Below are 24282 nucleotides of genomic sequence, written 5' to 3' on the forward strand. Positions count from 1 at the left end.
CGATATCGTACGCTATCTATAACTGTGAAAATTTGCATTCGGACAAGTGTGCAACATCGATGCGATAGCAAAGATCGAAAGAGTTTGATTTATACCGCGCGACACCGCAATTAAAATCTGTCGATAAGTAACAACTGGAAATTAGTCGGACAACGTCGAGTACGATTTATATCGTTTTGTTATTTGGGCTCGTGAAACCGGTTAGGACAAAAGTGTGTGTGCTGTACAGAAATATCACGAGGAAGAAGCGACCAACGTTACGTCACGACTATTAGCGACATGCATCTGCGTTGCATATGGATGCATCCATGCATCCATTTATCTGGTAGCTTCAATTTGGGAAGCGACGTGTTATTACGAGTAACGCTAGGAGCGCGAAAAAAGAAATTTTGCGCGAAAATAGAACGAAGGTCGCGTTTGTTTTACATGATTTTTTCGGTTCAGATGCATCGTGCATTTTAACGAAAGAGTGAGAGAGACAGTGAGGGACAGAGAGAGAGAAAGTAGGGGAGGAAGAGAGACAGTGAAGGGAACAAAGATTTTCCGGAAACAAAAAGACATTGTTAGCGATAACAGAGAGTTTCTGAATGCATTCCAAAGTGTTTCAATTAACACAGCGTAAAGGGGACAGTGTATGTGTACACGAGGGCCAAGGTAGCGAGGCATCGTTACCAGAGCGAGTGAACGCATTCTGCTACAGGTCTCATTGTGCACTGTAGAAACGATTCACCTGACTTCTGAACAATTTCTGACAGCAGGAGCGTCGTTAATTTAACGGAAATGCGCGACCTTTCTTTTCAAATTATCCGTTTAACTTCATGTTTGTTCTTTCGTTCTTCTTTACCCCTTAATTTGCCTCTTCGACCCTCCAAAATGTTTCGGGTCTCTTTTAATTACATCGAAACATGCCTTTGCGATTCTACATTTCAGCAAGAGATATTTACGATTTCAAACAAACGTACATTTATTCGATGATCATTTTTATAAACATTGACCAAACAAAACACGGTCTCGTTATTTGCAATTGAATTTACATCACTTTTAAAAAGTATATATTTGTAAATGTATGCACCAGCTGAACTTCTATCGACCAAATTTTATTTAAATTGTTTAAAAATACATAGATTATGATTTTGTAATTGAAATTAGACTTTCTTAAACTTTCATCGTTCGAACAAAGCCGTCTCATTAATTTTTAATTATACAGTGTAAAACAGTTTTCAAATTTAAATCAGGAAAGTTAATTCCTCTTGAAGAAGAGAGTGACTTTGGCTTTTCTCTTGTAGATGCTTAAACATTTATGTTACGCCTTTCATAGAATTAGGATGTAATTTTAGAGGTGAATTTAACACAGAAATGTATGCCGCTCAACCCAATTAGGGACTCTATAGAATTCTAAAGAATAATTCAAATTTCAGAAGATGGAAAAATTTCTATGTACACGTGTATATAATGTAATACATTGTGTAACATTTTCACCGAATATCACGTGCAGTATCTCACTAAGCGATGAAATTATTTTTCTAGCTGATCCTTTTATTATTACAAGTAGTGTAATAAAAAAGTTCGCATAAATTGCTCACCGTTTCTGTTCTTTGATTTTAAGCTGTTCCGTTAGTTTCGTAAAATGTTCTCATGAATTTTTTAAAATAGAAAAAATTCATAAAACTTTACGAACATAGTTAGGGAAATATAAAGTTTCCATTGATTGTGAAAGTTTGACAATTGTTGCGAGTGGAATACATTCTGCAGGCTCAATTTGTAATAAGAATTATCGCAACAAAAGAATGTCGATAACTCGAACGTTCAAGCAGGAAAAACTTTTGTACGAAACTTTCTTATTATTTTTTGCAAGTTTGAATTCATTTCTGGAGTTACGTTCACATTTTATGATATACCCTGCATATATTGCGGTCATATTCTATCGTCCATAAATTTAAGGTCACGACCTTAAGCTTTATTGTGAATTTTTTATTATTCATCGTAAGGTTTCTACAAGCTTCCTCCTTGGAAGTACTACTTGATACTCGACAATGTAGGAAATATTAGTTTACCAGAGTATTCGCGAGTACACACATTATACCCACGATCATACATTTTAAACAAAAGGTTTTTCAAGACATACTTGTATATTTTCTTCGTCTTTTTAACCATAGAATATAATACTAAAGTTTGCCAAGAAACTTGCCAGATACTTGGTATATTATAATATTTAAAACAAATAATCGAGTGCTTCCATTTGTAATGCACTATTATTTTTCTAATCAGGTCGAATTTAACATTTAGTCACGATTGCTTTGGCAGATGAACAATTTACACAATACATAATAATATTGTTCCATTAAATCAATTATCCGATATCGTTCCAGATAGGAAATATTGTCCGAATGAAAAAATTATTGTACATTGTTTTTCCTTTCCTTCAAACGTTTTATGTTTTATTTTCTGGGTGCAAATAAACACGGTTCTGCTGTTGTTCACTCTCGTATGGTAGAAAGGATCGAGTCGGTATTTCGGTAACTATCGATTCTATCGAAAATTTGTATAGCAGGAAAAGTTTTCCAAATTCAACTTCTAACAACTTTCGTTACGTGCATTGTTGCTGTAAAATCAACGCTAACTGAGACAACGTGTACAATTCTAGGTCTCAATAAGTCGCTCTTCCATGTTGAATGTTGCAACGACACCTAGCTGAGATTTTCACTCAAATTATGCGCACAGACACGCTTTAAGTTTCGTGCCGCAATTGCTTCGGCCATTTCCCTTGTGACGCTGCAACAATAGGACAGATGCAACTGCATTTTATTCGTAATAGTTGGAGCAACGAAGTAATCACATTTTAAGCAGTGCAATTCAACTTTTAAATGTTTCGAGGAAGCATCGGGTTTTGTAACACGCAACGGGCAACACGTGCAAGTAATGCTCCATTTAATTTTCCGTGATTTATGTTCTTTTCGCTGCAAATAGCATCGCGGAGACAGGAGGGGCTTCCGTGAATACGGCTTTACAAGGGACTTATCCAAACTAAATGGTGTCACCGAAACAGGAAATTAACTAGCGGTTGAATAGACTTTCGCCCGAGAACACGTTCATTGTCTTTCTAGTATTGTCGTTCTACGGTAAGTATTTGTTTAATCGTGTTCCACCGACAGGAACCATTGACAGAGATGAAAGCGACGACGAAATACCGTGGAAATTTTCACCTGTCGATAAAAACCTCTTTTGGAAAGAGCTGCGCTCGAATGTCGATTCTGGCTATCGATGATAACACGCGGAATTCTTTTTCACTTCGAAATATCAATTTTGAAACAATCGTCGCTGTACGCAAATATCCCAATCTATTCGCATAATTGTCGATAAACAATTTCGGTTGCCTCTCAAAGTGGATTTGAAGTAACGTCAGTTATTACACTGTCTGAAAATAAAATAATTCATACTCGAAAGCAACCGATACGATGGTACATAACATTGTAAGTTAATTTCATCTTTTTTAATTTCAACAGGTTTCAAAAGCACCCTTTGACGAAAGTATGAATAAAACATGGCTTCCTTCCTCTTGCCCTTTCGTTCCTATTAAAATTAACGTCTGGTGCATTTTTAATTTTTTTCCCCGACTCGTAAGAAGCTTTCGAAGGAAGTTATTGCACGTTGATAAAGCAGAGCTGGAAATTAGAGCGAATGAAACTGTTAATGTTGGGAAAACGATACGGAACGATCAATCATATCGAGCCCATTATATGAGCATTCTGTGCAATTGGACGGCGGAATAATCACATACTGTTGTATCGCAAGAACGATATCGCGAGCCTTGTTAAATCGTAGGCAGAACCGATCAAATGTTACGGCAATCGTTTTCTCGTTACTGCGCTTAAACGATTGTCGGGTCAATGACGAGTGAATAATTGCGGTCAATCTAGTAAATTCTCTGATTGCTAGCACAATGGATTCGCTCGTTAAACATTCGGAACAATTACGAACGAGTAACTAGAATACCGTAAAATGTGGATTAAATCTAGTATCAACGATCAGGGTATGATTCTTCGCGAAAAAGTGTACACGAAACGTGGAGTACAATTTTTTTTTCTCTCGAGAAAATCGATTTTAGAAATTCGTGAGGGCACTGCACGATTTGGCACCACGTGTCCAACGTGTCTGTCCATTACTGGTCGTTTCCACTTGCTTCGAATACGTGTTCCAAAGTGAAAGAAAGATCGATCTCGGCTCGAGGGGAACACGGCACCACGATTAAATAGAACGTGAACAATTATCGAATAATCCTTGCATAGTTGCAGGTTTCTCATAGGGTGACTAGAACGTCCGATTCAATACGCTCGCTGTTCCCTTCGGAACAAAATTTTTTTCTTTTCCCCTGTAATGCACATTCAGTGCATTCTGCGAAGAAAAAACGGAAATTCCATTCCAGTATATCGGGTCAGACGTTGTTGTTGGCCATCGTAAGGTATAACGACCAGCCCGTGGTCTACATTCTACTTACGCGCGGTATACTTAACGCGTGACTGCTTTTTCTTTTTCCCTGTGGAACTTCATATTTTCTGCGTAGTCCGTGCGGTAATATTCCACCACATTTAATGTTCACAAACTCCGAAACAAGTAGAAACATCACGTAATGGACGTGTTAGTCGTTCTCAATCGCGCTCGATAAAAGTGTCGAAAATGAATTTTCTCAAACACGAAGCTCAGTAGACAAAATTTTATTCGACAATTTTCTTTGTTTACTTTTACACGAGGAATCACCTACTGTCCACGAAGACAACATTTTGCGAGGAATTCCGTGCATTCGCAGCTAAATGAATTCGCTCGAATATTCAGGAGAATGAACCCGGACCGAAAAATGGACCAGATCCTCTTTTGAGTATTTGAACGTGTTCGGGTACGTTGGCACAGTAAATTCGAATTTGCAAGGACACTGGCTCGTGAAAAACGGAGGCGTTGAAGCAATTTTTCATTATTTTTACAGGCGTCCCGCGTACGTTTCAACGTGCCGCGTGTTACGCCGAGAACACGGGACACTTTATCAGACTTTCGCGCGTTGCTTCGTGCTCGCGATTCCTTCGTATTTGTTGAACTTTTAATTACTGTTTAATTCGGGAACACGGGCCGGGTTCCGGTCGCTAATTACGCTTACTGTTCATCTCGTTGTTTTTCATTTTCGTGTTGCGACTCTTCGGCACCAACGGACCAATCTCGCCGCGTTACGATCCGCGTTACTTTCCATTAAGACACGTCGCCGTTTCCGGCACGCACGAAGATTAAAATGAGCTTGCAATTTGTCGCGAGAACCATCGTCCAACGAACGAAGCGAATTTATTCGCGCGACGCTCGTTAGTTCCATCGTTGCGCTCGCTCGTTTCTTAGCAGAGTAGGAAATCAGGATCACCAGGTTTTGCTTATATACGGTGTGGGCTAATTGAATATTTAAAAAAACAAAAATCGAGTGTTTCGAGAAGATCTCAATGTTATCAATTTCCTTTCAACTTTACGTATTGCTGCTTTCTCTTTAACTACAACTGTGAATGATCTTGAGTACCCATGGTCAGTGAATTCGTCAATATATATATATACACTTACATATACTGAAAAGTAGAGAGTTGTAAAATAGTTGACGATTTTAAAATTCTTCTCGATGTATCGATCTGCAAAGAGTGTAGAAATATTTAAAGTATTTCAAATATTTCAAATATTTCAATATTGCTCGACACTAAAATATTCAGACGCGACATTCGACGCGAGTTTCTCTATACGTGATACAATCATGATCGAATCGAGGTCTACGTTGTAATTCGAGATTCGGTAAATGCTAAGTACGGATAAGAAGAAAGTTGATTAAAATCGACGATTGCGCCGCTCCCGACGTCTCTCTGCTACTTTTATTAATTCTTTACGCGGCGTCGTAAAGGAGATACGTAGTTTGTAAACGGACTAACGCAGCGACGGAAGCGCGTATAATCGTAAAAACCGGGGAATAAAAGGGAAGAAGAAAACCCTCGGTAAATACGGGGTCCGTAAGCCATGTTTTTCAGAAATACGACTGCCCGAAGCACGTTGAAAAATGCAACGCGGTCGAGGGATGAAAAATAGCGTCCGTGAAACTGCGATGAATACTTGAGAGAGATCAATGGTACATTCGAGCATTTGTCGCGATGCTATCCGTCGTTTTACTTTCGAAAAAAACCTCTCCTTCCGATCGAGCGGCCATTTTGAAGGCATTCGAGAGCCGATCGAATATTCGGGCCAGGTGAAACGTTAATACGACGTTTTTATCGAACGTGGAGAGGGTCACAGTCGCGGAAGAGTTGTTTCGGTGACCCACCCTTCTTTCGCGAAACTTCCGAGCATTTACGAGCATCGTTGCTACCGGAAGTTGTATCGTCGAATTGTACGTACTCCCGTGTAATATTTCGCCCCGATTCGAGACCGTGAATAACACATTTCTGCGTGAAATATTTCGTTTCGGTTGAGCAACGTCACTGTGAACGATATTTTATCGCGCGTTAATATTGCTTCTGCGACGTTGCAAAAATTAGGCCAGAAGTATGAAAAAAAAATATAAATAAAAAGAAAAAAGAAAAAGAAAAAAAAGTTACATCTTCGTCGGAACGCGACGTCACGTTTTCCATTCGAAGCAGTTCATTCAAAGAACTAACGTAAATGTGTTACACAAGAGAGTGACTTCGCAAAAAATATTCACGACTAAAAAGTTTGTAATTACGCTCCACTTTAGCTTCAAATTGAAAAATGTAATTATGAAACTTTCCGTTAAAATTCCTACGTACGTATATTTTCGTTGTTGGATTAATTGGATCGAATAATTAATTACTTCGTTTCGGATGAATTCGCCACTGTTTTGCACCGTCGGACGTCCACGAGGGATGTTATTTTGCGCGTACATTTAATTAGAAAAATTGCTGGAAATCGTTCGCGGATCACTTCGTTTCTTGGTTTCTATATTTTTCCTTCAACGGAAGACGCCGCCTTTTCCATGGAAAACATGTTTTTCCGGGCGAACTTCGCGACAACGGTGCAACGGATTATTGTTCCATGGGTCGTGTATTAATTTTTTTCCATTACGAGTATGGAAATTCTGCGTTACTATTACCTGTGTACTTGTCCACGTCGAAATGTTTCCGGGTTCTTTGACTTTTCACTTTCGAACGCGTGGTCTCATTAAGGTAATGCGGTTTATTGATTCTGCGCCTTTTCGCCGAGCCAATTATAGTATATTAATTGATTTCTAGGAATGTACACAGAATATCTATTTTTAGGATCGTCCGACGAACAAAAATAAACATTGTGCCCTTAAGCGGTCGCATATAGGGTTACAACGACATTATTTTGGCTCTTCGTTCCGTGGCGAATTTTTTTTTCAATGGAAAACATACGTTCCCAACACCCGTTCCGATAATCACGATATTGGATTTCGTTTTTCAGAATCAATTTGTACATAATACGGAATCGGTGGTCCAAATTACATAATCGATACGTCGAATGTTACTCGTATCGTACCAACCAAAAATTGAGTAAAAACGTTAATCACATTGAACAGTGTACCACGATGCACAGATTTCCTCCCTTTTCTTGCAGTAACGATTAAATTGGGAAATTACTTTGTATTATCATCGTTTGCTTCGAATTTAAAAATAAAGTATTCAACCGTTGCGTTATGTACGGGGCGACATAAAACGAACACTTGTCTCGCATCGAAATAAGAATGAAGAGATTTGATTTTTATCGATGTATAGGTTGACGTTCGCGACGTGCATGCAATATCGTCCACGGTTGGTGGAAGGTCTCCTGGGACACGATACCAATAACCTCGGCTTTCTGGGGTCCGATAATGAAAATCTTCGACTCGTTATATACAATATAGACAATACCGGCTTCGTGGAATACGATACAAACGAACGCCGACCGGCGAGACACGCAACAGACGATGGCGGACCTGCGTGACCTAGCCAAGAGATTCCACGGATACCAGTATAGCAACAGCTAGCGTACTCGACACCAGATGGCTATCTAACCCGAACCCTTTCCCGCAACTTCTCAATCCACCATCGACTCGTGTGCGCATCGTCCAAAGATAACATTCGAAGCATTGCAAAAATTAGATTTATGCGATCCAGATATAGAAAGAACAATCTTTTCCACTCTTCAAGTAGAATTTCACGGGATGTTAAATGATACATTTTTATTTCTATTTTGTTAAGATCGTTTCAAAGTGAACCCGTTTCCCAAGGTTTGCAGGAGTCTTCGAGGACTTTCGGGAACTCTGCAGACTCTTGACAACTGTTTGGTTCACGGAAGGACTTCGAGAAACTTGTAGAATATCACAGTGACTGTCAAAACTTTCGTAAAGTCCAAGGTCAGGTTAATCCCAGGTTCCGAAGAGCCTAGCAGTTTCTGGGGATCTGAAAGATTTGGAAAGTTACAGGTCTCGGTAGTGGTTTCCAAGATTTCTTACCGTCTACGGTTCTAGGGGTCTCGGTGAAGAGGATCCGTAGGTTCTACAGGGTTCCTCTGATCTCTGGAGAATCCTGGAATTTTAGGAATTCCAGGATCCCGAAAACTCTTGGAAACAATCTAGACCCTCGAGTCGTCGAGTGTCTTAGCATCTACTGTGGTTGGGTATTCGGTGAAATCTTTGGACCAGTTCACATAGGTTAGGTTCATCGTACGTTTGTATCGAATCTCACCGGTCGGAGGTAATCTCTTCTTGGTCTGACACGTTCAACGTTTGTCGTCTCGGGAGTGCCAGAATTGCTGCATCGAATCTGTAGAGTCCATATCGGTCTGTATTATGTATCACGAGTCCTGTGCTAGCTACATCGGATCTGACGAGACCAAGATTGGTATGCATTGCGTCTCAGTGGTCCAGTATCGACTCTATCATATTTTACGAATTCAGGATAATCAAGCGACGAGTCTAGTGCTCCGTGTCTCGACCTTGTCAGCTTGCCCCGGATTATCATCCACGATTTTCCAAGTCGTACGTATCGAGTCTCGACAGCAGGGTCTGTTGCATCGCGTTGTTTGCCCATGTCTCTTCTTGGGTGTTTTCTACGCACACGTATCGCGAGTGCAAACATCGGAGATCGTCTCTATCGGTCTTGTATTTCGAGAATCGTCGATTACAAGCTCCAGTGGATGTTTTTTATCGGCCTATTGAAAATATCCCGAACACATGGCTGTTTACTTCTCACGCATCGCTGTTTCTCGTTTTGCAACGGTCCGAGTGTTTTTCATGGAATTTGTTGCAACGGACTGCATATTAAATCGGACGTGCACAACCGATGCTACCCGCAGCGGTACGAAAAGATGTTTTTCTTTTTTCTTTTTTTGTTTTTCTTTTCTTCGTTTTTAAACGAGTCCCTGTATTATTGTATATCATTGCAGAGAGCGATACTTCGAAAGAGGAAAACTTTCACGGGTTCGCTTCTCTTTTTATCTGTTTTAGTTCCCGTCGGTTTTCTCATCTCCATAAATATTTGGAAAGAGTGGGAAACTTTCCACGGTTGTTTCTCTTTTTGTCTCGGTTACTTCTCATCGGGTATCTCGTTTTCCGTAAAACTTTATTATTCGCACCCGCGGTTTCTCATCACGGTAACGGCTTAACATTTCACGGTAAATAGGCTTGTTTAACGAACTTCGAAAAGTGTAACCAGCAACCTGATTATCGGACGAGGAAAGTTAAGCGTAATAGATTCAGGGTGGGGTAATAACGGAAATTGGCAATCTACGAAAACGTTTTGTTCCCGTATAAAGGAAAAATTATCGGGCCGTGTCTCGATCACGGGCCGCGGTGTCGTACTCGTGGCCGGGAATAATAAATTCCCGCGGAGCGTCTGGTTATGGTAAATATTTTCGCAGCTAGTTTGCATGATTTGAAATCAGAAGTTGCCCGGAAGTGTGCGCTCCCGACCGCAAATTTTGCACGTGACTGGAGCCCATCCAGCTGACGTTCCGGTTAACCGGTGGGAACAAACGACGCAAACTCATTTTGCGATAATCCAGCTTTTATGAACGAAGAAATATGTATAACGACGCGGGGATGAGAGTATGAAAAATTTCGCGGCGTGGGGAAGAGAGGGTCAGTTATGAAAAGCAGAGGCACGATGTTTAACATCGAATTACTGGATGTATACATCGCTCGAAATATATCGAAGGGTCGTGTGTCTGGTCAATTAAGGAAAATTGGACAAACACCGTGAACGAACCGGATACCATATAATATTTCCTACAACGCGTATTAAATATTTCATTATTTCCTTTACTTAACGAGTTTCGTCGTAACGAAACAAAATATAAATTCAAGTCCATAAAAACGCACCGTACTGTGGAGCTAGCGAAACGAAAGGGTAAAGTTCGGCAAATTTCTGTTGCGCGAAGTTAATAATAAAAATATGCTAACATTTTCACCGAATTACCAACGCACGTGTGCGGGTGATCGTAATACCGACTAAACGTATTTTAATATCATCTTTTCTCTCTTCGTACTATTGAGATAAAGTAAACGATAAATTGCCTTTTCCACATTTCTTCACCGACCTGCATTTTCATAATTAACGTCACGTATTGCACACCCTTTTCGGTCGACTCGTTAAAGATATCCGAACGAACGTTCCTTTAATTATTTCGTGCGATGGGGAAGCCTCGCGCGTTCCACTGGACTGATTTATCTCTATAAAATAAACGTTAAAAAAAAAAAATCTCTCTAAAGACACACTGTTCGAGTTCACCGCGACGGTTAATCTCGAAAGTGCGCGCATAAATTAAACGAAGACGTTTGAGATTATTATTGCAGCGTGTTCGGCGGGTTGAGTTTCGTAACGGTGAGGGAATCCTCGTCTCCATTTTCCCTTGAAACCGTGGACGACGAAGTCGCGTTGCGTAACAACATTCGCAGAACGATGAACGAAACGATGATATTTCTCTGTCTCGTGGTAGACGTCGTGGAATAAAACAACCGAAGGAAGAGGCGTCGTGGTAGAAGCCACGTGATCCACAACGGAAAAAGAAAAGGCGTGCACTCTTGACCCGGGCGTCGTTTATATATTTAAGTTAACGTATAAAATATGAGTAACCCGTTCGATCGTGATACCGATGCGGTCTCGCGAAAATAAACACGTATCGATTCCCGGGCGATATTAGATTCTTGTCTGCGACGCAGCCAGATTGGTCTGATACAAAATTACCTTCCGTCGCTAAAAATTGACATTCTGTGTCAGGCAGCGACGGGTCAGTCGAGTAGTGTTCTCTCTTTTCAATCATGGTGCTCGATGTATCATAATTGAAAACGGTAGTCGATAAAAAAATTTCTTCAAGTTCGAAGTTCACTTTCTTTCAAAGTTCGAAACGCAAGAGAATCGGTTTCTTCGGTTTACATATACGGAATATGTAATTTCTTTTTGTGAATTATCTTTGTATTATTCCATTTCTAATTTTTGTTTCAATTAGATGTACTTTCAATAGTACCGGGGTAAATTTTACTACTGTTATTAATATGTTTAATATTAAATTCGAGACGCACCAGAATCGGTTTCTTCGGTTTACATATACAGAATATGTAATTTTTTTTTGTGAATTTTCCTTGTATCACATTCCTGCTTTTGTTTACGATTAGATGTATATTTAATAGTACTGGGATAAATTTTACTACTAATATGTTTAATATTAAATTCGAAACGCACAAGAATCGGTTTCTTCGGTTTGCACATACAGAATATGTGCAATTTTATTAATATTTTTCGTGAATTATCCTTGTATTATTCCATTTCTACTTTTCTTTACAATTAAATGTACTTTCAATAGTATCGGGGTAAATTTTACTACTAATATGTTTAATATTAAATTCGAAACGCATGAGAATCGGTTTCTTCGATTTACATATACAGAATATGTAATTTTTTTTCGTCAATTTTCCTTGTACTACATTCTTACTTCTGTTTACGATTAGATGTACGTTCAATAGTACCGGGGTAAATTTTACTACTAATATATTTAATATTAAATTCGAAACGAGAATCGGTTCCTTCGATTTACATATACAGAATATATAATTTTTTTCGTGAATTATCCTTGTATTACACTTCTACTTTGGTTTACAATTCGATACACGCTCGACAGTATCAGCACGAATTTCACTATTAATATCTTTAATATTAATATCGTTAATGCTGTAATAATGTTAACGTTGCTCTTGTTTCTCGATGAACATAAACCTGTCAAGACATTTATTCTGCATCGCTATGTGTATCCGCCATTGCATTACCCTCGCGGTTTAAGACAATTTGCGAACTACCGTTCACGCATAAAGTCTAACCAGATATAAGTCCACTTTATCTTTTATCAATTTGCATGTACGTGGAAAATTGCGCGACACGTCGTCGTATCGAGTTTTCCTTTAACTACACAAAACCGGTACCACTTATATTAAATTTTAATTAACTCTATCTGTATTAAATTTCAATTAACGCTATGTATATTAAATTTCATTTAACGTACTGCGAAGTGCATTTAAACTGATCGTAAACAATTTTGTTCGATTAACAGAATAAACGAAAGCAGCGGGGATATTGTTGTTTTAACGCAAACCGTTTTCATATCTTTTAACCAGGTTTCCTTTTCCACGCAACACAGTGAATTTTTGATTTAATTTTATTTTTCGATCGTGAGGTTAAACACTGCCGGACAAACGTGTTCCTCAGCTTTTTAATTTTAATTACTTTTAACCGTTGGCCGCGTACGCTTTTAAATTAACAACGACGCGTAACCGGATTTAAATGTCAGGATATTGAATCTTTTGTGGGCACACGTATCTCTGTAAATCGTAACGTAATTTTATTCACGCAGCCGACCAAAGCTACGACGAATTTTTTTGCATTTGTAACCGGCATCAAATTAATATCACTGCTTTAATTAATACGATATTTGTTTTCACACTATTTGGTTATCGCTGTACGTGAATGCGTAACACTCAATTATATTTTTCTCAAATTATCGAAAAATCTACGCTCCCAATTTATCCCTACAACCGATCCTTACGGTTGATTTTTCGCAAGAATACAATCGACTTATTGCAAGACAATAGAAAACCATTCTCCAATAATCTTTCGTACCAAAAAATTACAAAGAACATCTAATCTCTCGTTTAACCTACGCTCTCGATATCTATCACCGTTCAATGACCACCGTGTTCCCGCCCGAAAGAAAAATCTTTATTCACTATCGAGTAGTGATTTCATTCTCGAAATCGTGCTACACCACGAAAAATGGTTCCCCGTTACGGATTAACCGCTCCACTCAGCCGAAATATTCGCCAATATCCCGAACTCGCCCCGCGAGCGACTGACTCTAAAAGTTCCTCGAACTTTGCTCGATTCGCTCAATGTACAACTCCTCGGCTCGCGAGAAGCCCCGGGGCTCTTTCTTTCGCGTTGAATTCCGATTTCACGCTGCATCTCGCGCAAATAGTCAACTAATCGAACCGAGCTGTCTCCGAAATTCGGTCGCTCGAAAACGAATTCGAACCGCCGCCGAAATGGCAGTGGAAAAAAAAAAGAGGCAAACGAGGGGGTAGTCACGGGGGTTGGGTTACACCTACGATTTATAGAACTTCCGATTGCACGGTCCACGTGGCAACAACGAACGGAAAGAGTGTTCCTCCCCGTCCGTTTAACGGCAATTTTCGTAGCGCGCGACGTTCGGCGATCGGTAGCGAAGAGCAATTTCGACGCGATAAATAAATCTCACGGGCCGTCAGTGGCGAACTGTTTTATCCGCGTCGAGAGGAATCCGAACAGCGTGTACCGTAACGAAGATTGATTCCACCGGTGGCCCCGGACTTTGATGAATCGGCAGTCGTTTATCCGTTGAATTTTCCATTTAAGTTTTCCGCTCATTGCGAACCACCCTCTCCCTTTCTTTCACCTTCTTCCGGCGCGGGTCTCGTTCGAGACACCGACTCTCTAGGTAAGACCAAAACCCACCGAACGAACTTAAACGGATTTGGAATAATAATTTATCTTATAGGTCGCGCATACCCGATCGGAGATTCCGGAGCCATTTTGAAACCAGGGGGGACTTGATGTTTGTAAATTGTTACCTAACGTCACCGTTGGCAGGAACCTTACGAACCCTACGGATCTGTGCTTTTATTAGGAAAGTCATCTTTCAAAACGGAGAATATATAATTTAGTAAAATGTTTATACATTCTAACAAAAATCGTGTTTTTGATTTTTAGCCTACAAAAAAAAAAAGAAAGACGAAATGTCATTCCGAATAATTCAATACTTTTTTATATTACAAATTCGAACGAGTGTCGAATGTATCCATGACACGGTGGTCCAGCTAACCTTTTCGCTGCTAAATTGATACACTTTTATTCGTTACATTACAATTCGAACGAGTATCGAGTGTATCCCTCGCACGGCGCACGACCTAACCTTTTCGCCGCTGAATTGATACGCTTCTATTTTTTACATTACAATCCGAACGAACGTCGAGTGTATCCCTGGCGTGGCGATCGACCCAATCTCTCCCCCGTTGAATTAATTTTACAATATATCCCGCGACAATGGCGGTCTGTAAATATACGTAGAAATGAAACAAAGAAGCAATCTCACGGAATTCCTCCCAACAACCGAATTCCGATCGTCTGTAACTCTCGTATTGTTAATCTTCCTGATATTAAAGGATCAATGGAAACAATCCGAACCCAGGGAATTCGAATATTGCCCTCATCGTCAAGGGCCTTGGAAAGTTTCGTTTCGTGAAACGACAGGGCGGATCCTTTAAAATATAATACGAGCCGCGTTTAACGCGCGCATAAAAAATTCCATTTTGAAGCTTATTATACGGTTTCGTCGTAGTAAAGAATTCATTTCGGTCGGGCGTATAGTGTCGTTATAAAAAAATCGTAAAGATATATGTATATATAATATATAAAATATATTACTCTTACTTACTTACTTATTTATTAATTATTACTGCTTTTTACTTACTTATTTATTAATTATTACTACTTTTTTCTTACTTATTATATACTTATTACTTCTACTTCTTACTCACTTATTATATACTTATTACTAGTACTTCTTACTTACTTAGTATATACTTATTACTTCTAGTTCTTACTTATTATATACTTACTACTACTACTTCTTACTCACTTATTATATACTTATTACTACTACTTCTTACTCACTTATTACTACTACTTCTTACTCACTTATTATATACTTATTACTACTACTTCTTACTCACTTATTATATACTTATTACTACTACTTCTTACTCACTTATTATATACTTATTACTACTACTTCTTACTCACTTATTATATACTTATTACTACTACTTCTTACTCACTTATTATATACTTATTACTACTACTTCTTACTCACTTATTACTCACTTATTACTACTACTTCTTACTCACTTATTACTACTACTTCTTACTCACTTATTACTACTACTTCTTACTCACTTATTACTACTACTTCTTACTTACTTACTACTACTACTTCTTACTCACTTACTACTACTTCTTACTCACTTATTACTACTACTTCTTACTCACTCACTACTACTTCTTACTCACTTATTACTACTACTTCTAACTCACTTATTATATACTTATTACTACTACATCTTACTTACTTATTACATATACTATATACATATATTATATATTACATATACAACCATTGTTTTTCCGGGCGTCGAGGTGGCGCAACCCCCTTTAAGATGATTGATCGTGCCGACGCAACGTCACGCACTTTCCGTCCCCGTCTCCGAGTAAATTTGCAAAGTAATCCTCGTTTACCACGGGGGACACCGGTATCCCGGGGCACGCTAACTCTCACTCGGTCGCTTCGCGAAACGAACCGTAGGTGGATATCGGAATCGCTAGACGACGCGCGATTAAATTTTGAACAGTTCGCCGGATTCGGCGCGAACGGACGCGTGCACGCAATTAAAAGTATTGATTTAACGATTAGCGGGTCGAATTGACTCCGTGCGTTGTCCCGCGATGCTGGTTCACCGTCTCGTTCCACAAACGCGGAACAGAGCGAGAATGCGCCCACCATCGCGAGGCTTTTTAATCCCTCGGAATGTCCAATCCTGTTCGCCGCGTTATTTCTGGAACAAAGGGTTCCCCTCCATTTGGTGGTTTCTTTCACCGTGGCGGACAGACGAACTCGCGATTAAAATTAGCCGAAAGGCATTTTGTTTGCGACGTGTCCCGTGCTTTTTATCCGGTATGTGTTTTTCTTATTTTTTGTTTCTTTTTTCATTTCTTTCTTTTCTTTTGAAATAAAAAATTGCGTCGCTGAGAGATCCAATTAAACGATAATCACGTTAGGGTTTTAAGGATTCGCGTTCCTCGCCGTTGGTATAGAATTCTAAGAACGTTCGTGCAACATAGGAAGATTACACGTTCTGCGGTGCAGTGTGTCACGATGTGGCAATCCCGCGATCGATTTTATGCGGTTTCTTTTATTCGCGCGTACCGGATCACACTATCGCGAAATAGAGTTACGTCGTACAGGGTACGCGTTGCTCGTTGCGTAACACGTTTAATATTTTCTATATTCGTTTGAAAATTATCCGTTTTCGTGGATTCGTTTCATCGTATTATCAATTTTGCTCCATTCATGGAAATATTTCCAATTCTTTGTACGTTGAATTCGCGATTTTTTTGAAATTTCATTGCAATTTTGTTCGTTCGACGAAGATACTTGTTTCGACAGGTTCTATGGGGTTCTATGAGGTTGGTGGAAATATGCATTGTTGCGCACGGCAGGGTTCGTGCATTGTTGAAATATTAACATGTACTTACGCTACAAGGGTATAAAGTTTAGAATCATCTTTACGATGCTCGAGAAATAGGCCTTAAAAACGAAACAATGGTTCAGTCTCGGTGTCTCTTCTGGAGCAGTTTGGAGTTTTTAGTGTCTCGGAGATAGGCAGGAGGGTTGTAGGGTATACCAGAGTTTATTGCACAGTGTTTCGGAGCATTAATCAGGATTTTGGTGACGCAGGTGCTAGAATTCCGCAGGATCACGCAGAATTTTGGTAACGCGAGGAAATGTGTTCCAATGGAATGATTTACCTACAGCGATTGATACATTACGCATTTGGGTCTGAAATTTAAGCACGATTATCAATCAATGGAGATTCGTCGAACGATGATTTTACCTGTGTAATAGTTTTGCAGAGAATGGAAATAAAATATATTTTATTTCACGAGAAAGATCGTTGAATAGATTCCATCGGTATAAACTGCCCTGAAAAGTTTCGAGTACTCGTCTAGTTTTAAAATAAATATCGCTTTTGTAAAAAGTAAAATTCTCAACGAAAGTACAAACAAATTTATTTCCATAAAAAATGAAAAGGTGCTCCAAACTTTTCAGCGGCGATGTACACGTATAGATACGTGACACATATCTGCAAATATACTGGATGTTCCGCAATGAGTGCACAGTGGACAAGGAGGTGATTATGTGTGCGAAAGTGAATCGAAAATTTGTTCGCGCGAAGCTTCGTCTTTGAAAAACCATTGATCGTGAAACTGCTTGCAACTATAGACGTTTATCACGTTTTTACATGATATTACGAAAGTAATATTACGAAAGTTACGAAAGTTACGACTTACTATCAGAAATGGTATTCTTGTATTATTAAATACATATCCTTTGCGTGGATATAATTACACATCCTACGTATTTTCAAACTCGATTTTCCCAAAGACGAACCTCCGTAAAAGAAAATTCCTCGTTTTCGATTTATTTCTCTACGTAGAATCCTCTACGTATATATTGCTCATTACCTGGCGTTCTACATAATATATGTAGAATGTACATATATTTAGTTATAACTTACTTAAAAATATTATCTATAAATACGTTACGCGAAACGTACTCTTATAAATTAAATAAACGATAAATGCGATACGAATTTACGACTCGATCCAATAAAAACGTTTCCTCGTTTCTCTCGAACACCGTGAACGTTATTTCTCTTTTTTTTTTCGGCGAATCGTTTGCCTCAACGACACGATGTAGGCCAATATAAACTGCGACGGTTGAGTAATATCGGAAGGGAAAAGCTTTCTTTGAGAGGAACAGAAACGATGGAGAAGAGGTTCGACGAGGGTCTGTCGACCAGCCTTGACCCTCTAGAAACCGCTCGCTCCTCTACTCGACCGCGATTCTCACTGAAATCGTCACAATTTTAGAGCGCACCCTCTCCTCTTATGCAGCTATTGCTGCGGGAATAGTTTGTTTGACCTCTCTAGGCCGTTTATCACTTTGATCGTACACAGCGGGAACCGATGAAGCCTTTAAATCGTTTGAAACCGTTCATCGAACGAGCTGCCGCGATTACACGTGTACCGTGAATTTCGAGAATTCGATGCAACCCCCTATCTCGATTTTGCTTTTGTTTATGCGGCACGTGTTTAAACCAAGTGTACAAATTCTATCAGAATTTCCACGGGATAAACTTCTTCTTTTTTGCGGTGAAACGATTCAGATTGGACGCGGTTAACTTGTACTCGATATTCGCGAATCGTGGTGTATTGTAAATATTTCGAAAGTTTGGAAAATAATATCGTTCTGGAATATTTTCGATGAATAAAGTTTTCGTCGTGTATACGTATTTTTAATAACCAACGGATTAGGTTCAGTTAAGTTGTACTCGATAAGAGCGATAAGTGACTTGTAAATATTTCCAAAGTTTGGAAAATAATACTGTACCGGAATATTTTCGATAAGTAAAAAATATATTCGCGATAAATATATTTTTTGCATTATTAGTACTCGAATGAAATAATTGTCAGAAAAATCGCTAATAATTGCCTTATAGAATTCATATTCGATAGTAACAATTCATTATCGGAAATGGTATTTTTCTACTATATTAATTACACATCAGTGTGCACGAAAATTGTATAGGCCTCCACCATGAATTTTCCCCATTATGTACATAATTAAAGTCATGAACGAGGTCCCAGCGTTTTTTGAACACGGTTTAATTTGATGTCGTGCAAGCAGGCGGTTTTTTTTTTCTGAACAGCCGCGACAGTTAATAGGATTACGAGTATATTTATGAACTTCCCGTTTCCTAAATAGACATTCAACCGATGCGACGCACAGGTACTTTTAATAAAATTTAAAACGACTGTCGCGACATTTGGTAAATTATCTGCTGCCTAAGTACTGAGGCTAATTGGATTCTATATTACTGCTTAACATTTGGCCAGCAATATATACTCGTTTAAATTATCATTTTCCATTATATCTTCCTTTTTATTCGTGGACAAATTTTACCATTCAATCGTGTGGTAACAAGCTTCTTTAAAAAATATAGAATTTTCTATTCGAACATATATCCTCGTTGATGAAATTTCAACAGTGATTAATTATTTCCGCATCGAGAATGGGGGAACATGAAACCCCCAAAAAACTACTTCCGAACCAAGCCCTTCTGAATCATACTTAACTCGTCTTTAGGAAACGTGTTCAGGGCAATACAGCTGTCGCAAAATCGTCCTCATTCCCCAGGTATATGTGTACGTAGATGCTTTTTAACAAAATTAATTTTTAAATGTCTCTAGTCACGCTCCTTTTGACTATTAATCAACCGTGTGACATTCACGGTCAGAAATTAAATCGTAAGGCAGGTGATTAATCATTATCGGGTACGAAAATATTTGAAAGGAATACAGGTGGATGTAAATTCGTATGTAATTAATCAATTGCTCGAAATATAATAATGGAATGGCTCGAGTATTCCATTTGCCCTGAACAGGGTCTCGTAAAGAAGCTTTCCATAATTGCATACTCGGGGTTCTTCATTTGCATCTACTCCAGTTGCTCGTACAGGTGCCCGGTAAATAAATAATTCCACCGGCGGGTACAAACGCGATGAGCGATGTAAGTGCTCTCGCGATTGAATAATTTTAGACATTGTTTGTATCGTGTACGCTCGCAGCACTGTTTCTGGTGCTAAATTTATCTTAGCGATACATAATTCAGCGCGCTCCTGTTTCTGCATTGGTAGCCACACGACGAAATTGTATACCATGGTTCCGAGCAAAGTGATCAGGATGCTGGAACGTTAAAATTGAAGAATCGCGTAATTGTATCAAACTGCAAACTTGCACGCATTAACCTAGCATTCAACGAGTACACTGAACACACCGAAACCAATAACGCCGAGAATAATTATTCTGGAAGTTAAGCAGTGCACTCTTCTTGCACACGTTGCAGTACCATAATCTCAACAACGTATGGAAAGCATTCGGTTCAGAATTGGTGAAACGTTTGTAAGTTTCAGAAATAGGATATCAGAAGACGTTTTTTTTTTTCTAATTGTTGATAAGAATATCTTTCGAATGCTTCGTTTCGTACGAAAGAAAAAGTATGAACTACTTTAAACTGTGTACACGGTGATGAATATAGGTCGAGCAATTTTGATAATGAGATTGAAAAGAAACGTTGGAAGAACAAGTTGAAGAGCATAACAAAGTTTGTATTCGTACGACTTCACTTCTTTCGCGAGTGTAATTATTTTTAAATGGGACTTTGTCTTTCTTGTTTAATTTAATGGGTCTTTTTAAATGTTTTATGTAAAACAGTAACAGAGCAAATTGCTCGAAACACGAGTATGTCGCGAGGTATTTTATTTCCGTAATTAGACATACTTGTTCAAAGAGCTTGCGAACCAGTTTTCTAAGTGGTCGAAAATCGTTGAAAAATTTGAATTCGCTATACGAAATACTGAATTCTCGAGGATATTGTTCCAACACGTTTACATGTAGAGTATTCGCAAGAATCGGTTGAAGAAAAATACGAAGTTCGCTATAAAGTAAAGGGGTAGTTAAACTTTGCGAATGCATGGTTACTTTTAAGAAAAAGTGCGATCATAAGAAAACGAACCGTGTTTTCCCTCTACCAGGTGCCTTTTTATGTTTATCCAGGCAGTAGATACTCCTCGTCTCGATCGTAAGCCCCATAAATTTTACAACTACAAAACCCTGCATAAACTACAACCAAGGCTACAATTTCGAACATGCAACCCATTTGTACCTCATGTTCTATGAACTTTTATACTCTTGTGTGCTGAATTCAGCCTTGAGACTCTGCTCGCATTCTATTTAACATCCAGGTTTAATTCACAGTACCGTTAACAACGGGACAACGTAATTGAACAACGGTATCGAGTGAACTCAATTTCATAACATTTTCCATTCTTGATTTTCCACACCCTCTTCGATATCGTTGAATATAATTACGAAAGCAGGGTATCATAGATCTCGTTAAATTCCCTCGCATCGACAATTTTCTCTTTCCTTATAAAATTACAAATCGAAAGAAATATTTCATTTCAAATGGAACAGTAACGTGCAAACAGAGACGGTTAGTACACGTCGCGAAAAGTTCTTGATATAAAAACACGGTAACCAAGATTCGAACAAATTACGTGCACTAGTCTAAGTAAAGACGAGCAACGCGCAAAGAGAAACGATGTTCGGATTGAGAAACTAAAATATTTAATTTCAAATGGAACAGAGACGGTTGGTACACGTCGCGAAAAGTTCATAATATAGAAACAACGATAACCAAGATTCGAACAGATTACTCGTAGTGCCTGGTCCAAGTAAAGACGAGCAACGCGGAAAGAGAAACCAGATTCGAATTAATCTGTAAAAATTGAAAGGGTATTCGAATGTTTGTACTTACGTGGGCGGAGATGATGAATTTTGTTCGTTTTTTTTCTGATAAAAAAAAACCACTACGTATTTCCAGAAACATGGACCTCGAATGAAATGTGCCGCCTGCCGGGTGGTGGCTCACGCGGTATGCGCGGTCAGTCTCAATTTCGCTTGTAAATCGAGTTTCCGGGACGTGGGTGTTCGGCAGTATCGGGAGCAGACGAACACGCTCCACCATTGGGTGCATCGTCGTTCTCAGAAAGGGAAATGCGCGAACTGCGGCAAGTCGTTCCAATCGAAACTGAGCTTCACCTCGAAGGAGATCGTCGCGGTGAGCTGCAGCTGGTGCAAGTCCGCTTATCACAACAAAGAGGCTTGCTTCAACGTGCAACAGATCGGCGAGAACTGCGAGCTTGGTATGCACTCGTCCATCATCGTGCCACCATCCTGGATCGTGAAGTTGCCAAGGAAGGGGAGCTTCAAGAGCAGCCTGAGGAAATCACCCCGTAAGAAGAAGTCCGCGGACAGCAGAAAGAAGTCAAAGGACAAGGACAAAGACAAGGAGCCGGACAAAGACCAGGGGAAGTTGTGGGTGGTGAAACCGATACCGACTCCCTCTGTGAAACCGGTCTTGGTGTTCATTAACCCGAAGTCCGGCGGTAATCAAGGAGCCAAGTTGTTGCAGAAGTTCCAGTGGCTCCTGAACCCGAGACAGGTCTTTGATCTGACGCAGGGTGGACCCAAAATGGGGTGAGTTTGAAATATCTTGCGCTGAATTGGGCGGGGCTGAAATTACTTATATCGTGGCATCGTTACTAGCGATGCGATTAGGGTAGATCGTATTGTTTTGGATAGAGTACGTTGAATATCTCACGAGCTATCGATAGGCACGAGAAATATTTTCTCACGAAGATTGTTCGATACGAAGGAGGTCGGGAAAATGATTTATATCGTTTAATGTCACCTTTCGTAGTAAATCATTTTTTTAAGCACATATTTCTGATACCGTTTTGATTTCTCGTGAGATATTCTACACAAACGACGCTCCGTACGCGACGTAAATCTCAAATAGGATCAAATGTTGCAACGAAACCAACAGAAGCCTTGGAAATCTTGAAATATTAAAAGTTTTGATCATTTTGATCGTCTTGAAGGTTAATCGTTATTGATTAAATAGTCGTTTAGTATTTATTAAATGCATTTATTTATACATGAAACGTTACGTGTTCTTTACTGTTTTATTTTTAAATCTAGATATACCGGTAGCAGAATCACGATAGGCTGCAGGAAAACGCGCTTGAAAATTCGTGCAGAAATCTAGGTTAATGCAACTATCGAGATAACTAATCTCATGGCTATTATATGAGATATTAAATATAATGATACAAAAGATGGAAATATTAACCTAAATTAATACCATTTTACGACCGCCCTATAATTTACCCAAAAGTACAAATAGGAAATGATTCTAGTCAATAATTAAGTATTTTATTCCGAAGGTTCGCGAACGTTTCATGTATTCTCCACGTTCGTAAAAAATGTGTTCGAAATGTTAAAGATTTTCAAGATTTTCGAGACTTTCGATAACATCCGTTTTAAAATAATATTTGAAACTATTCGAATCCTCGTAATACGGAATTACTTAAAAATGTTCGAACCAGAGATTCGAGAATCACTCTTGTCTAATTTGTATTTTACTTCCTCTTTTTTTTCTCTCCCCAATTAATGTACGAAAAATCTCCAGAGTACCCTTTAAAGGGAACATCGAGCCACGGTAATTTTGAGCGACACTTTTAAATTTAGAGGTTCAAGTTTCAGTAAAGAATTAGGTTAATTGAATGGAAATTGAGTTGAAAATGAATTGGCTGAATGGATTAGGTGAACGGGGGTCGGGATATTGGAAAATATGATAAATGAACAAGAGGTTTAATTAAAGTTCCACGGGTTGGCTCCCAGCCAGGAAGTAGCTGAATAAAGGTGAACAGTTGTCGCTATGGTATTAATGAAACTTTCTCAAGAAGTTTATTCGAAACTTCGAGCATTTCGTTCGTTCGCATTCATGAGAACGTAAACGAGACTCGATGAATGTAGTCGCGATTAGGAACGGTTAAAAGTGTTCTGATGTTTGGTCTTATTAATAAATTACCCTCTGATTTAACGACAAATCGTTTTATATTATATCGAATGTCCCAAACCTTCTCGAGATGAAATTTCTGTCCACATTAAGAATTAAAGTTTTAGGGAGGAGTTCGTGAAAAGTCACATTTCTACAAGTGAGACAATTATTTCTTATTATACTATTGTACATAAAAAAAAGTGTCTTTAAAAGTTCCCGCCTTCTAGAATTCTATCGCCTGGAAACTTTACGTAATATTTAAATAACTTTATCTCTCGAGATATATTCGATATATTAAAAGTTGCACGTGCCATCGAAAACGAACTCGTCGTAAGTAACTGTGCTGAAACGCATACGCGGCAACTTGATTCGTGTTCCATAATTTCCTACAAATTTGTCTCGTACTGGAAAAATATTTCTCCACGACTG

At 39.0% G+C, this 24282-nt stretch overlaps 1 protein-coding gene across 1 annotated transcript in view; it reads left to right on the forward strand.

Annotated features, from left to right (window-relative positions):
* Rdga (retinal degeneration A) overlaps nt 1–24282 on the forward strand; it is a 62112-nt gene that overhangs the window by 17536 nt on the left and 20294 nt on the right. Inside the window, exon 3 of the mRNA XM_076322917.1 lies at nt 21832–22487. Coding sequence (XP_076179032.1) covers nt 21832–22487 — 656 coding nt within the window. The remainder of the gene's footprint in view (nt 1–21831; nt 22488–24282) is intronic.

This window comes from Ptiloglossa arizonensis, chromosome 11, assembly GCF_051014685.1.
Source record: "Ptiloglossa arizonensis isolate GNS036 chromosome 11, iyPtiAriz1_principal, whole genome shotgun sequence".
NCBI classification, from domain to species: Eukaryota; Metazoa; Arthropoda; class Insecta; order Hymenoptera; family Colletidae; genus Ptiloglossa; species Ptiloglossa arizonensis.